Raw genomic sequence first — 14,074 nt, forward strand, 5'->3', positions numbered from 1 at the left:
CTAGGAAGCGCAAGGCCCTGGGTTCGATCCCCAGCTCCGAAAAAAAAAAAAAAAAAAAAAAAAAAAGATGTCTAGCAGGTATCTTGGGGCACTGTAGTGCCGGCCCTAGTTGGGTAAAAGACAGCCCTTTGATAATTTTACAACAATCAAGAGCCTTGGAAAACAAACAGTGAGGTTTTGGTTTAGTTTTAAGCTAAGAGTATAACTTACTTAGTGTAAAATGATTCCGCTGAGAGCTAACGTGCTTCAAACTCAACTTTCTGTTTCCTCTGTTAGCAAGACGGAACAACAACGTCCTATCGAAGCACACTCAACAAATCAGCACACGTGACTTCTTTGGCTGGACACTAGTTTCCAGGCAGCCTCTATAATGACTGAGTTAATGCATATATTTAATCTTAGCTGTTGCATATTAAACAACTATGTCAAAAGCTTGGCAACAAACATGTTTTTATACCAGCACTCAGGGAGCAGAGGCAAGTGTATCTCTTAGTTTGAGGACAGTCTGGTCTACAGATGTAGCAAGTTCCAGGATGACTAGGGCTGTCTTGAAGAACAAAGGTTCTTCCCTACATTTGTCTGTGTGTTGTGTGTGCACGCTCAGAGAGACCAAAGAGCCACCACGGAACTGGTTCCCTCCTTCCACCATGTGGGGGGTTCCTGGGATCAAAGTCAGTCCATCCAGGGTTGGTGACAGTGCCTTAACCTGGTAAGCCATCCTTCTGGCTCTCAGAAAACAACCTGACGCATGTTATGATATGAATCGGAAATTAGGAATTGCTGTGATATATACAATTTGACTAAAGGGGGACTAAAGTAGTTACATGGTGGTGACTGACCGCAGATTACATGGACAATGAGAAAATTCCACAGGGGAAAGAAGATCTGAGATTAATAATTGCTTAGCAAAGAAGAAAACGGAAAACACTGTGTGTGGATTGTGGAGAGGGATAGACACTGGCAAGAAGATAAAGATATAGAAACAAACGTGGCTTCTCCTGTATCAATTAGGGAAATTTGATTAGATCAGAAAATTAAACATGGATGCATGCCCCTTTAAGGTAAGGTATAAGACAGACAACCTCATCAGACACAGCTAACTTATTAAGTGGTGTAATACAGGGACAACAGATGGGGACAGTGGGGATTCTGCTCTACTTCTGTCCATAAACCAGTTAAGTGACTTCCACCACTTTGTAAAATTATACAGACATTGGCATTACTTATCTGACCTCTGGGTCATTTGCTAAGAAGACAAAAGCGAGCATGTGACAGTCATTTAAACAAAGGACACCAGCTACTTAACAGTGGGAGCTGGAGATTCCTACGACAACTATACTACAGAAGGTTTCGACGAGCTATCCCACACACACGTCGCACACACGCATGCATACTCGTATGCACACACACACACACACACACACGCACATGCACACACGCACACATGTTGGTGGAAGCAGAACAACTCGGTAAAGAGAGTTCTAGTAACTAAGTCCCTCAGGGAATCTTAATCTTGGGGGCAAGACAAGAACTAAGTCTGCTTACTGAAAGAATTATATGGAAATCATAATAAATAAGAACCCGTGACCTCTCTTTCATAACATGCATTCCATAGCATGCTGTCCTAAAGGCTATGAGGAATCAGGGAAGTGAGGAGGCTCATTTGGAATGTAACGAGAAGGCTGGGGTTGGACCGAGATTTCTGAAGCTGCAGGGGTGAAACCAGTGAGGAGTAGGCATAAACCAAGGCCAGGACATGAGGCAGAAATAAGGGACAAGGTGGAAGTGTATTGGAAGTAGAATGTTCTCCATCCATGACTGAAATAAGCCTTTATAATCAGTATAGCTGTACTTTGAAAAGAACCTGAAGAAAAAACAAGGCACATAATCACTATCTTACAAAACAGAAACTGTTTAAAGCCCACTTCTCTCCTAGTGACCTGCTAGCTAACTCTGCCTCCATGTACTAAAGGCAGGATAAGTTCCTTCTCTTTCCCCACCCAAATCTCTGTATTTAATTCTCTGTCTACAATGTATCATTTCCTTTAGCTTTCATTCTGGCATTTCTTCTTTGAAATATACAACACACACCAAAACATAAGCCTCCATTTCCTTCCCCACTTAAATCATTAAATGCTTTATTGATGAATTGGTTTGCACTAGCTATTATAATTACTGAGATATATTTCCTTTTATGTGTGTGTGGGTTTTCCCTGCATGTTCTTATGTGTATCACATGTGTGTTTGGTGGCTGAAGAGGTCAGAAGAGGGGATCAGATTCCTTGGGAGTTCTAGGAACTGAACCCCCAGTCCTCTGTAAGAGCAACGAATGTCTTAAGGGTTGAACAACGGCTTCAGCCCCCAACTAGCTACATCTAACAGTCAAGGGCACCCTGAATAGGTTCATATGGCCCACAAACCTTGTAATGTGGCACAGTGACAATGTCGTCTCCTCTCTAGTTCCTATACACCTGCATCCTTTGTGAGGAAGGCAGTCTTCTCATGTTTGTCTACCTTTTTGAGAAGACAAATCGCTCACCTTGCAGAACAGTACATGTGCAAGAGTGGTTTGTTTTTAGAAAGAGAATGGAGACTTAAGTAGGGGTCCACGACTTGGTCTGGTGTGTTTTTAACTTGATGTGAGGGAATGGATAGTAACGACTGAGGATCACCCTGCAGCCGAGGAGCCAGGGCTCACACCCCATGGTCTTAGGGAAGAGGGCGGAAGTGGATTCTAAAGGAAGACCATTGAGAACAAGGGCGTTCTGGCTTCTCCGTCTTTCCAGATCCAAAGGACACGGTGTTTTCAGAGAACATTACGTATGGTTTTTAAATGACGCTACTGGCTACCCAGTACAGCTTATCCTTCTCAAGTTGCTGTAAATTACTGGAACAGGAGGATTAAGGAAGAGGGGGCTATGCTACCTCTTGGGATCCAATTCTACATTTTACTTTGGAAAAAAATTTTTTTAATTCAATGCGAGCACATTCTCATCATTTACTCAACTGGAGCCATGGAATTTCTAAATTTGTGTGTATTAAAGAGACATCAATACAAATTTATTTATTGTGGAATACACTGCATGAAGAGAAAGCCGGATTGTCAAAGGACACTATATAAACGAAGGGTTCCTGGTAGTTTTAATATGAAACCTAAGAGAACTGAACAACTGTTCTGTACATGGCATAGAAACAGAGATCTAAATAAACGGTTTTATACTTCATTCGCACTTGGAAAGTATCCAGGGTATAAGGGAAACATCAGAACCCACGAAGGCAGAGCAAGGTTTAAACTAATTCTCAACAGCTCTTTCTGTGGGCTACATTTAAAAATTAACCATTCTTCATATTTTATTCTGGCTGATATTTCCACTGTAGAGAAAACTGCGGGTGGGGATAAGGGATACAACACACACATCAGCGTCAGTGGGCGCTGAGTGTTAACAGATTCCGTCACCTCCAGTGCAGCACAGCCAGCTCCACCGTGTGTCAGCATCAAGGACATGTGATATATACTCAGATTCACTAAGACTGACTGATGGCTTAGAATATCCTCCCTTCTTTCTTTATAAAATAATGACTACTTAAAATATCCCTGTATTTAATACCCATAATTCTCTATTATTTTCTCCTTAACTTAGTTGGATTGCAATATATTATAAATCACTCGCAATAAGACACTGGTAGCTTCAGTCTACTTGGCTTCAAAATCCAAACAGGTCACCTAGGATCCTCTGGGTTTGGGGACACATCAAAGATCCCAAGCATATCACACTGATAAAATTAAGTGTTAAATACAAAGACCTAAGATGACTTTACCAAAGACAGAGTTCACCATGAATTTTAAAATGAAGGGGACTTGGCCTCTTAGGAGAATGAAAGTCTCAATCTATATTTCTGGCACTAAAGTATTACTGATGTCTTTGTTTAAATAGGAAAGAAATAATGAATGTTAAGTATTTTTCTTAAGAGGGGTTACGAAAATGTTAAAGGAAGAACCTGGAATTATGTGATTAGGAGAAGAGAACAGGAAGAGAAAGGGAGGCAGTGTGGTGGCTTGAAAAGGAGCAGCTCCCAGAAGCTCATGTGTGTGCATGCTTGGCCCATAGGGAGTAGCACTATAGGAGGTGTGTCCTTGCTGGGGTGGGTGTGGTCTCCTTGGAGGAAGTGTGTCACCAGGGTGCAGGGTGCAGGGTGCAGGATTTGAGGTTTCAGATGCTCAAGCCCAGGATCGTGGGCTCACAGTCCTTTTCCTGCTAGATGCAGGTCAAGATGTAGAACTCTTAGCTACCTCCCCAGCACCATGCCTTCCCACGTGCTGCCATGCTTCCTGCCATATGGTAATGGTCTAAACCTGTTCTGTAAGCCAGCATCAACAAATGCTCCTTTGTGAGAGTTGAAGAGAACATGGGATCTCTTCACCACAATAAAATCTTAACTAAGACAGGCAGGCATACTGACTACATACATGGAGTATGAATCATTTCATCTACAGCCTTAAATTACTTTACCTCTTAAACACTTAGATGTATGAAACAAGCTATGTGGACATTTTAAAATAATCTTCTTTGAAATACCAATTTAAAAGTTGACTGTTTCTAACCTATTATATGGTTGGTTACCTACCTACTAACCTGCCTACCTACCCATCTACCTACTAACCTACCTACCTCCCTACCTCCCTACCTCCCTACTAACCTACCTACCTACCTACCCATCTACCTACCTCCCTCCCTACCTACCTACTAACCTACCTACCTACCCATCTACCTACCTCCCTCCCTACCTCCCTCCCTCCCTACCTACTAACCTGCCTACCTACCCATCTACCTACTAACCTACCTACCTCCCTCCCTCCCTCCCTCCCTCCCTCCCTCCCTCCCTCCCTCCCTCCCTCTGTGAATGATGCATCGAACATGACCGTGACTGCAAAAATCCAGCATCGGACACACACTCTTGTGCACACAAGAGCAAGTGCTAGTTTAACAGCTGCCCGTGCAGTTTGGATCACTGGATTCCTAGCTTTGGCTAGAGTTTCTGAATCTACATATATTAAAAAAAAAAAAAAGGCTGCTACAAATAAACTCCATTTGTAAATACCGACACATTCTTTTTATTTTTCATTGCATAGCTAACCTCATAACACAACGCAGGGTGGGAAAACTTCTGATGAGGCTTTTCCAATGGTTAGTAACATCTTATAAACATTATAAATTACTTTCAAAGTATGTATCCAACAAGGTTATACCTGCTTTAAAAATACTGCTTCTGAAGTACCAACAGGACAGTAAGCAAGAAAAACACGCAACAACTATGAGAAGGTCAATTTTGATGTTTAAAAGAATAAAAAAATGTAAAGGTATATTATTTTGATAATATTGAATTATGCATCTCCCATTTAAATCACAAAATTTAGAACCTTAGATTTTAAAAAAATCTAAATAAATTATTTTAATGCCAAGGATACTTTGTTCTTACTTGCAAATGAAAAGCCCAGGCTGGAAATTACCCTTGGGCAATCAACAGGAATAATAGTACCATCAATAAAATACTTAACTATCCTCACAGAGAACAGCTCTGCATTTGTAGCTGACATAGGCCACTGTAATAGTCCAGCTGAAGTACAGTGAAACCCCGAGAGTCACTTAACTATTAGCTGGTGGACTCTGATTCATTCTCACTCACCTTCGTCCAAGGATGTGCCTTGATTTGGGGGAATTTGAATTCTGTATAATTTGGGTTCATTTCTCTAATTTGCTCCCTTGTTGGTGTTCCTAGGACCTACAGAAGAGAAAAAAAATATTGTCAACTTTGTATCTATTCATACATTGATGCACTGGTTTTACAATATGAATTCCAAGCAGAGATAAAATAAACAACTCAACGGATTTTGTGAAAGCTTTTTAGTTTACATTTATACAACCATGCTATAATACCAGACTAATGTTCTAGGATAAGAATGTTAAAAATCTGAGTCATAAAAATATTACTAGGAAAGATTCCAGGGACTAACTAACATACTAGTTAAGAACACAATCATCTGTAACCCTTGTCCCAGAAGATCCTATAATATCAACTAGACTTTGACGGCACCAAGCGCTCCCATATGCTCACACAGTTCTGTAAAACATCCATGCACATAAAATAAATAATTTTAGAAAATCTGAGCAACCCCCCAGCTTCCTTCCCAGCACTGTATCCCAACACTGATCTTAGCTGCTCTACATGTGAAAAGTGACACTCAAGTTGGCGAGGCCTAACAATGCTGTGGTCGGGTGTTGGTGGCAGGTTCATCATTTCACGCAATCACTGAACATTTAGAGTATCGCTACATAAAAGAAACTACCTGAAGACCTAGAGAAGACATAAAGAACAGGAGAACTCATATAGCATTTTATTAAAACAAACAATACCAGGCAAAGTAAACTGAGCACTTCATTGCCTCCAGAGCCGCAGAAGACAGGTCTAAGGAGAAGCACTATGCACAGACACAGACACGCACACACATACAGAAACACACATGATTTTACACGTTACTTTCATTACCGTAGAGCCCAGTATGAAATGGGCTTGTCTGTTTACTGAGACAGTATGTCCATAGATAGCCCTGGCTAGTCTGAAATTCAGAGATCTTCCCAATGCTCTGAGTACTGGGCTTAATGTATCATTACTACCAGCTGAAACAAATCTGTTGAAATAAAATATTACACTATTTACAAGTTAGTGAGAGTTTCACAGGAGAGTAATATAATATTAAATATTTAATTTGTGCTTGCAACCAACAATCAGGTGTAGTTCTACAAACATTCAGAACAAGTGGATTTAAAAAGCAAAAAGAAACAAAAAACCAGTCTTACTATGTAGGCCTTGCTGGCCTGGAACTCACTGATTATCTGCCTGTACCTGACTCCTGAGTGCTGGGATTAAAAGCACACAGCATCATGACGAAGCCAAATTCCTTAGTTTTTTGTTGGTTTTAATTCTCTAGACATCATTAAAACTTTCATAATGTCATTGACTTTTTAATTAGATTTTTCTTCAAAAGATACTCAAGTCAAAGACTGAGATACACGATTATAAAACACATGTTTTCAACATATGTGCACTGTGTTAGGAACTCTAATGATTCTCAAAATACTGAAGAGACAACTGCACTCGCAGGCTTATAGCTTTACAATATATGAGACCTTGGAATGGCCGGATATAGGGAAAGATGTCATGCACACACAATGGAGTATTATTCTGCCATAAGACAAACGGACTTCTGTCACTAGCATCGTGAAAAGGACATTATAAAGGACACTGTAATAAACTAAGTCAGCCATGGAAAAACAAGTAGCACATGCTCTGCTTCTTTGGAAGCCATAGACTGAGTTGTCACACACTCAGCTTTTACATCTGCAGAGTCTCCTGAAGGACACTGACTCATGCTACTTTGTAACAGTGGAACAAAGCCTACACGGTCATGAATGAGGCTCCTTAGCCATGAGTGTTGGTTGGAAGTCAACTGATGGGGTTTTTGTTTGATTTTAACTTTTAGAGCATGCACTTGCGACATTTACGAAGCTTTAGTTATAAACTTGCAGGCTGTCATTAAAAACTGTATCATTTTAAAAACCAATAAAGCATATAATGAAATTCCTCAGCACACTTTACTCACAGCCCTGCAACCCTGAATGTGAGGATCCTCAATGGGACGAAAAGATCTGAACATCACAAAGTGTTCCAGATGAAATAGTGAACTAGAGTCATTTTCCCACTCCCGTGATTAGTTGTTACATCTTAAAACAAAGCTATTTCTAGGATGTTTTTGCTGTTGGTCATGGTGATTTTAATAAGCCAGTTATGATGAAACATTAGGGAGCAAATTTTATATTAATGTGTATTTCTAGGCTGGGTGTGATGGCAATTGCCTTTAATTCCAGCACTCAGGAAGCAGAAGCAACAGGAGTTCAAGGTCATCCTTGGTCCACATAGCAAGTTCTAGGCCAGCAACGCTTGTCTTTCTACACTTTATCATGAAGGGTTATAGAGATCAGCAGACTCTGGATAACTAGCTGAGAGATCTTCTCATCCACAGGTTAGTGTATGTTTGTCCTAGAAAGGGTGAGAGTGAACAGCATAGGCGTGTAAGCCATGCTTCCTGTCACTCACCTGGCTCAGCTGTCGCTGCACAGAAGCACTCATTAGCAAAGCTTATGCTCACCATGGGCACAGACTGTAGTCAGGCTGGGCTCCATGTTGCTTCATACAGTTTTAGGCATGAAAACTGGAGGCCTAAATGAGTATCTTTTCAGAGGTAAAAGCTAGCTAGAGATAAAGTGGCGACAGAATCTGATGCTTTCCAGGGGAACACCAGTTTTAGGGGGTGATTTCAGAGAGTCTAATTATAAGGTTATTAGGAAATTAAGTGATTCAGTTTCTAATTTCAGAGGTTGTGAAAAATGCTTAGGTTATTAAATCACAAAGAAGACTTGGAAAGAAAACCATCTAGGAAGAGCCCCCCACAAAGTGGTGGGTATTGGGTATAGGAGAATGGCTTGGTGCTGTTTGTATTCAAAATGCTAAACTCTGAACCCCAAGATCTGGTAGCTCCAAGATGAGCAGATTCTCACATATACCAGCTTTTGTTGTGTAAACCTTGCTCACTAAGTTATCGATGACTGGTTAACACAGATGCAGACAGTGGGGGTGGGGGAAAGGTTCCCAGACTGGGGATTCTTGGATAGAGACCGTAAGAGGAGGAGGAGGAGGAAGAGGAGGAAGAGGAAGAAGAGGAGGAGGAGGAGGAAGAGGAGGAGGAGGAGGAGGAGGAGGAGGAGGAGGAGGAGGAGGAGGAGGAGGAGGAGGAGGACGTCACCATGGGCTAGGTCAACTGTGAGGACATGACCATGAGGAGTAGTTGGAGTGAGAGTGGCAGATATAACATGGCAAGTGATATCTTGTGGTTATTGACAGGGAAATGGACAAAATAGCAGAGGGTTGATATCTGCCCAGCTCTAGTACTTTAAGGTTTAGTTTAAACATAAAGGTTTTGTGTCTTTTGTGAACTAAATGATCAAAGGTGGGGAAGAAACCCCCAAACAACATTAGCACAACAATTAGTTCATCATTTACTAGAGGCTGGGACCCACATGATTGCAAAAATGTCTAATGAGTAAAGCAAGGGCAAGAATGTGAAAGACAGGCCCTGAACGACAAGCATTTAGAGAAGGAGAAGCTGGCGCTGAGGAGTAACTGTGCTGGTAGAGTACCTTCTGCAAAGCAAGCATGAAGACCTGAACTGATCTGTAAGACTGCATGTGACCGTCAGGCCTGGTGGCATGCTGTTCTGGGAAGTGGAGGCAGGGCACAGTGGCTTGTCAGCCTGGCCTAGAAGGTCAGTCTAGCTCAGGGAGAGCCCCTGCCTCAAATAAAACAAGGGGACTGTGCCTGACAAATTAACACACCAAATTGTACTCTGGCCACCACAAGACACAGGCATGTATGTGCACACAGTGGACAAAAGAGAAATTGAAAAAGAAGACTGGCAAACTGCCTTCTAAATGTTTGTTTTTATGCCTACAGACAAACACGACTCACAACTCCAGCTTTAATCAGATGGTTCTCTTTGCAATAAATAATAGTAAATATGGAGGCTTGTGGCTACCTAACATGCTGAGAACAAGTACCACTGCATGCTCAATGCTATACACACACACACACACACACACACACACACACACACACACACACACACACACACACACATATATATATATTTTTTAAAAACATCCTTCCCTCAAAGATGCCTGGAGAAAGAATGTAAGAGCTAGAAGACAGGGGAGAGGCTGTGAAATGATGTCACTAGGGTCTGACACAGCCACTGTATCATGATCTCTCCATAGCTGGGACTATCGCATAAGACTGCCAGTCAGAGATCAATCACAGATCCGAGAGAGGTTGATGCGGGAGGGAACTACAGAAGATTCTGAAGTAGGGGCAGTCATGGTCTGTAGTTGTACTCTCCCTGGACAGCCTAACTGGCTCCAATAGACAGAGGTTCAAAACCATGGTCACTCTGGGTCACAAAAGAAAGCAAAACACCAGGAATATGGGAAGGAGACCTGTAGGGAGGAGGGGCTACTGATGAAGATAGGGTGGGGAAGGGGAAGTACCCTGAATGCATTATATACTTGTTAATAACGGTTTTCAAATAAAACAAATTTTCAAATAAAACAAATAAAGGGCATTAAAAACTAAAACAGAGGTCCACGTGGCTGGACTAGGTCCCATGAAGGGAGTATCATGGAAGTCAAGGAAGGAGATCAGCCACATCTTACATAACTCCTAAAGATGTTTTCTAGAACTAAGGCAATCACCTGTCAGTTCCTGTGTAGAGCTGCTAAGATTCTTTTGAACTACATCATATTACAAGGACAAATGAATTCTTTTGAGTTGTTTGAATATATTATTTTTTTAAGATTTATTTAGTCTATGTATGAGTGCTTTATCTACATAGATGCCTGCATACCACAAGAGGGCATTGGACCCCGGGGTTGACGGTTGTGAGCTGACATGTGGTTGCTGGGACTTGAGCTCAGGACCTGTGGAAGAACAGTGCTCTTTACAGCTGAGCCACCTCTCCAGCCTGAATATATTTTTTTTCTTCTGGGTTTTTCAAGCAGGATTTCTTTGTATATAGCCCTGGCTGTCCAAGAACTAGCTCTGTAGACCAGGCTGGCCTCTGTAGACCACGGATCTGCCTGCCTCTGCCTAGAAAGTGCTGGGACTAAAGGCATGCAACCACTGCCTGGCCATGACCTGTAACAGTAATAAAATTAACAAAAAACAGCAAACTGTAAAGTAACAAACTGTTAAACAGACTTCTCAACAACCTGAAAAGAGCTCATTTAAATAAAATTGACTCGTGATGGAAATTCAACTTAGAAAACAGAGTATCATAAACTGTTTATAATATGTGTTCGGCAACGGAATCACAGTTATCTAACTGGCTATTGAGATCATAAATATACTGTATAAAATTAAACAAACAAGGGAAATCACTTGTAAGGTTTCTGTAGCTGTAGACTTACACTAGAAATGTCTGACTCATTCACGTTTAGGTATACACAATATGACAGTGTGATGTCAAAGAACCATAGAAGGACACTAGTAAATGTAATGTTCAAAGAGTTTTCGTAACCAAAAGGTCCAACCATACAAAGTATGGTTCCTGTGAAAACTCCAACAGGGAATGGCCCCTTTAAAGCGGCCGAATACCAGCCAAAGCTATACAGGTGTAACTGCTGTGCAACTCAGTTCAGGAGAAGGGCGCGATGGAAAATAACCTGAGTAATTGGGGGGGGGGGGTTGGGGAAAGACACTGTACACCACAGAATTCTGCTTCTATTTTTGGAGTAGTAGTAACTGGCTTCCAGGAATAAACAAGTTAAAGACAAACAAACAAAAGCCACAGAAAGCCAAAGAACTAAAAATGAACAGCACTGAAGTCAGAAAATACCAGCAAGAAGTGGGTGGGAGGATCAAACACTCAGAGCTGGAAAATGACAGCATCGGTACATACGGACACTGGGTTAGCCATCGTGACCAGGGAACAAAAGAGAATGGAGAAGCACGGGGAACGTGCATTTACTACAGGGTGTAAAACGTAGACCTGACGAGAGGGAGCTACACACAGAAGGACTCAGTGAACGAAAACTAGCAGAGGAACGACTGCAGCTGAATCCACAGGAAGAACAAAAGCACTCCTCTCACTCCTTACTCAACACACTTGGACCCATCCATCCACCCATCCATCCATCATCCATCCATACATACATATATACATGAGATATCCTGCAGGTAGGATATAAGTTTAAACAAAAATATCTCATATCTCATATATACCTTATATAAGCTAAAAATAATTTTATACAAGATTTTCAATGTGTCTGCATTTTTACTGCAATCCATTGATTTTTACTGCAACCCATTGTATGAAGTCAGATGTGGTATTCATTTGTGCATTATGCAAAAAAAACCACTTCAGATTTTGAGTATTTCATATTTTCTATTTTTGGATTAAGGATGCTCAACCATATAACTAATATATACACACGTATGTATGTATGCATGCATGCATGTATGTATGTATGTATGTATGTATGTATGTATGTGTATTTCATTTTAGCTGAGAAAAGAGTGAAGGATTGAGGATAAAAAAGAAACCGATACAAAACCAAAATTTTAAAAACTACAAAATTTTTTTAATTTGATAAATACCATGCAGAGTTCACAAATCTAAGAGAGTCAAGGAAACCCAACTATCATAACTGTGGCATCATGTCGAGTAACAGTAGATAAAATCATTAAAGGGAAAATTTACAGGTATATCAGAGGAATATGCTGGGCTTTTAATAGGCAGGGAGGATAATACAGGAAAGGAGGGCAAAGGCATTAAATAACGTCAGGATGCTAACAAAAGTTACTTTAAAAATCAAATGAAAGGGGAGTAGCAGGGAGTTGGTTCAGTGAGTAGGAACACTTGCTGTTCTTAAGAGGACTGGGGTTCAATTCCCTGCACCCACATGATAGCTCACAACCATTTTTAGCTCCAGTCCTAGGGGATCTAAGACCCTCTTCTACCCTTGGCGAACAACAGGCATGCACACGGTGCACAGACATGCATGCAGGCAAAATACTGCAACATGGGCAGAAGAGATGTTACAGTTATACTGCACAGGATGAGGAGATACAGCCAACACTGGGTTGTGTGTGAGGTGGCACATTGTTGTGTTATTATTATTACTGTTGTTGTTGTTCTTGTTTAGAAACACCAACATTTTAAAGAGCTGAATTTTTAATCCTAGAAGAACCTCTAAACAACACAAGAAAATATAACTTAAAAAGTCATGAGTTAGTCCTCACTGTCACCTGGACAGGATTTACTGTAACCAAGGAAGCACCTCTAGGCGTCTATGAGGGGCTTCCACGAGCTGGGGTTCTGGATGAATAGAAAGGAGAAGGGCTAAACAACAGCATCCATGCGCTCTGCTTCCCGGTCATGAATGAGTATGAAGGGCGGCCTCAGGCTCCTGCGGCTATGCCTTCCCCGCCACCATGACTGTGTCCCCTGACTGTGAGACAATTACTGTGAGGAATTTTGTCACGGCAGTATGAAAATAACTAATAAACAGGCCAACGGGATAAGGCCTGGCGGCTCCCAGCTATAATCCCTGCACTTGGGAGGCTAAGGCAAGACACGGAGTCTGACAACAGACAGGGTTACACAAGTGTAAGGGCAGGCAGGGCTGTGCAGCAATTCCCTATCTCAACGCAAAAGAAGCAAAGCCAGGAGTCCCTGGACCACCAACATAAGAAGAACACCAAGGCCTATATAATTCAGACAACAGAAATCACCTCGATGGAGAGCGAGGAGCCAGGGTTTATGTAGGAAAATCCAGGAGGCAGATGGGACAGAAGCAAATTCTATTCCCACTGGCAGCTAAGGTAAAAACAATTATGTGGCTTGAAATAAGGACTGCTTAGATCAAAATCTAAAACCTAGGGAGACACTGTGACAGCAGAGTAAAGCCAAACCACAAGTGGAAGACATTTTAATAACTATTACAGCTCAACTTTGGAAGGTCCAGTAGTCACATTAGTTTTTAATGGGTTTAGAGAGCATTTTATCTGATTGATCATAGCTAATGTTTGAAATTGGACAGCTTAATTTTTTCATTTTATGGATAGCATGTTTAAGAAGGACCGTATCACTTCAGACACAGAACAAAGTTCAGTTGGATTTTAAGAAATACAATTATTATTTTAATCTCCAAAAAACTTGATGAAAGATACCCATTCACAAACAAGAATGCTTACTTATGAGTCCCTACTAATGAGTCCCTCAATGACTTGAACTAGTCCCCTTGGCTTTATGCACTTTTCTCTAAGCACGGCATTTCAATGTCCTAGTGAGCTTTTAACTGCCAACTGGACACAGCCTCAAGTCACCTGAGAAGGGAGTCTCAACTGAAGAACAGCCCGGAGGAGGCTGGCCTGTGGGTATGCTTATTGGTTTCTATGGACTGCT

General features: G+C 41.4%; 1 protein-coding gene across 6 annotated transcripts in view; it reads right to left on the bottom strand.

Moving 5' to 3' along the window:
* Window positions 1-14,074, bottom strand: part of Gsk3b (glycogen synthase kinase 3 beta) — a 149,630-nt gene that overhangs the window by 30,461 nt on the left and 105,095 nt on the right. For all 6 annotated transcript variants that reach the window (XM_087577036.1, XM_087577034.1, XM_087577035.1 and 3 more), the window contains 1 exon segment: window positions 5,686-5,781. In XM_087577036.1, coding sequence (XP_087433162.1) covers window positions 5,686-5,781 — 96 coding nt within the window.

The sequence above is a fragment of the Rattus norvegicus genome, chromosome 11 (genome assembly GCF_021556685.1).
Source record: "Rattus norvegicus strain SHRSP/BbbUtx chromosome 11, alternate assembly SHRSP_T2T, whole genome shotgun sequence".
NCBI classification, from domain to species: Eukaryota; Metazoa; Chordata; class Mammalia; order Rodentia; family Muridae; genus Rattus; species Rattus norvegicus.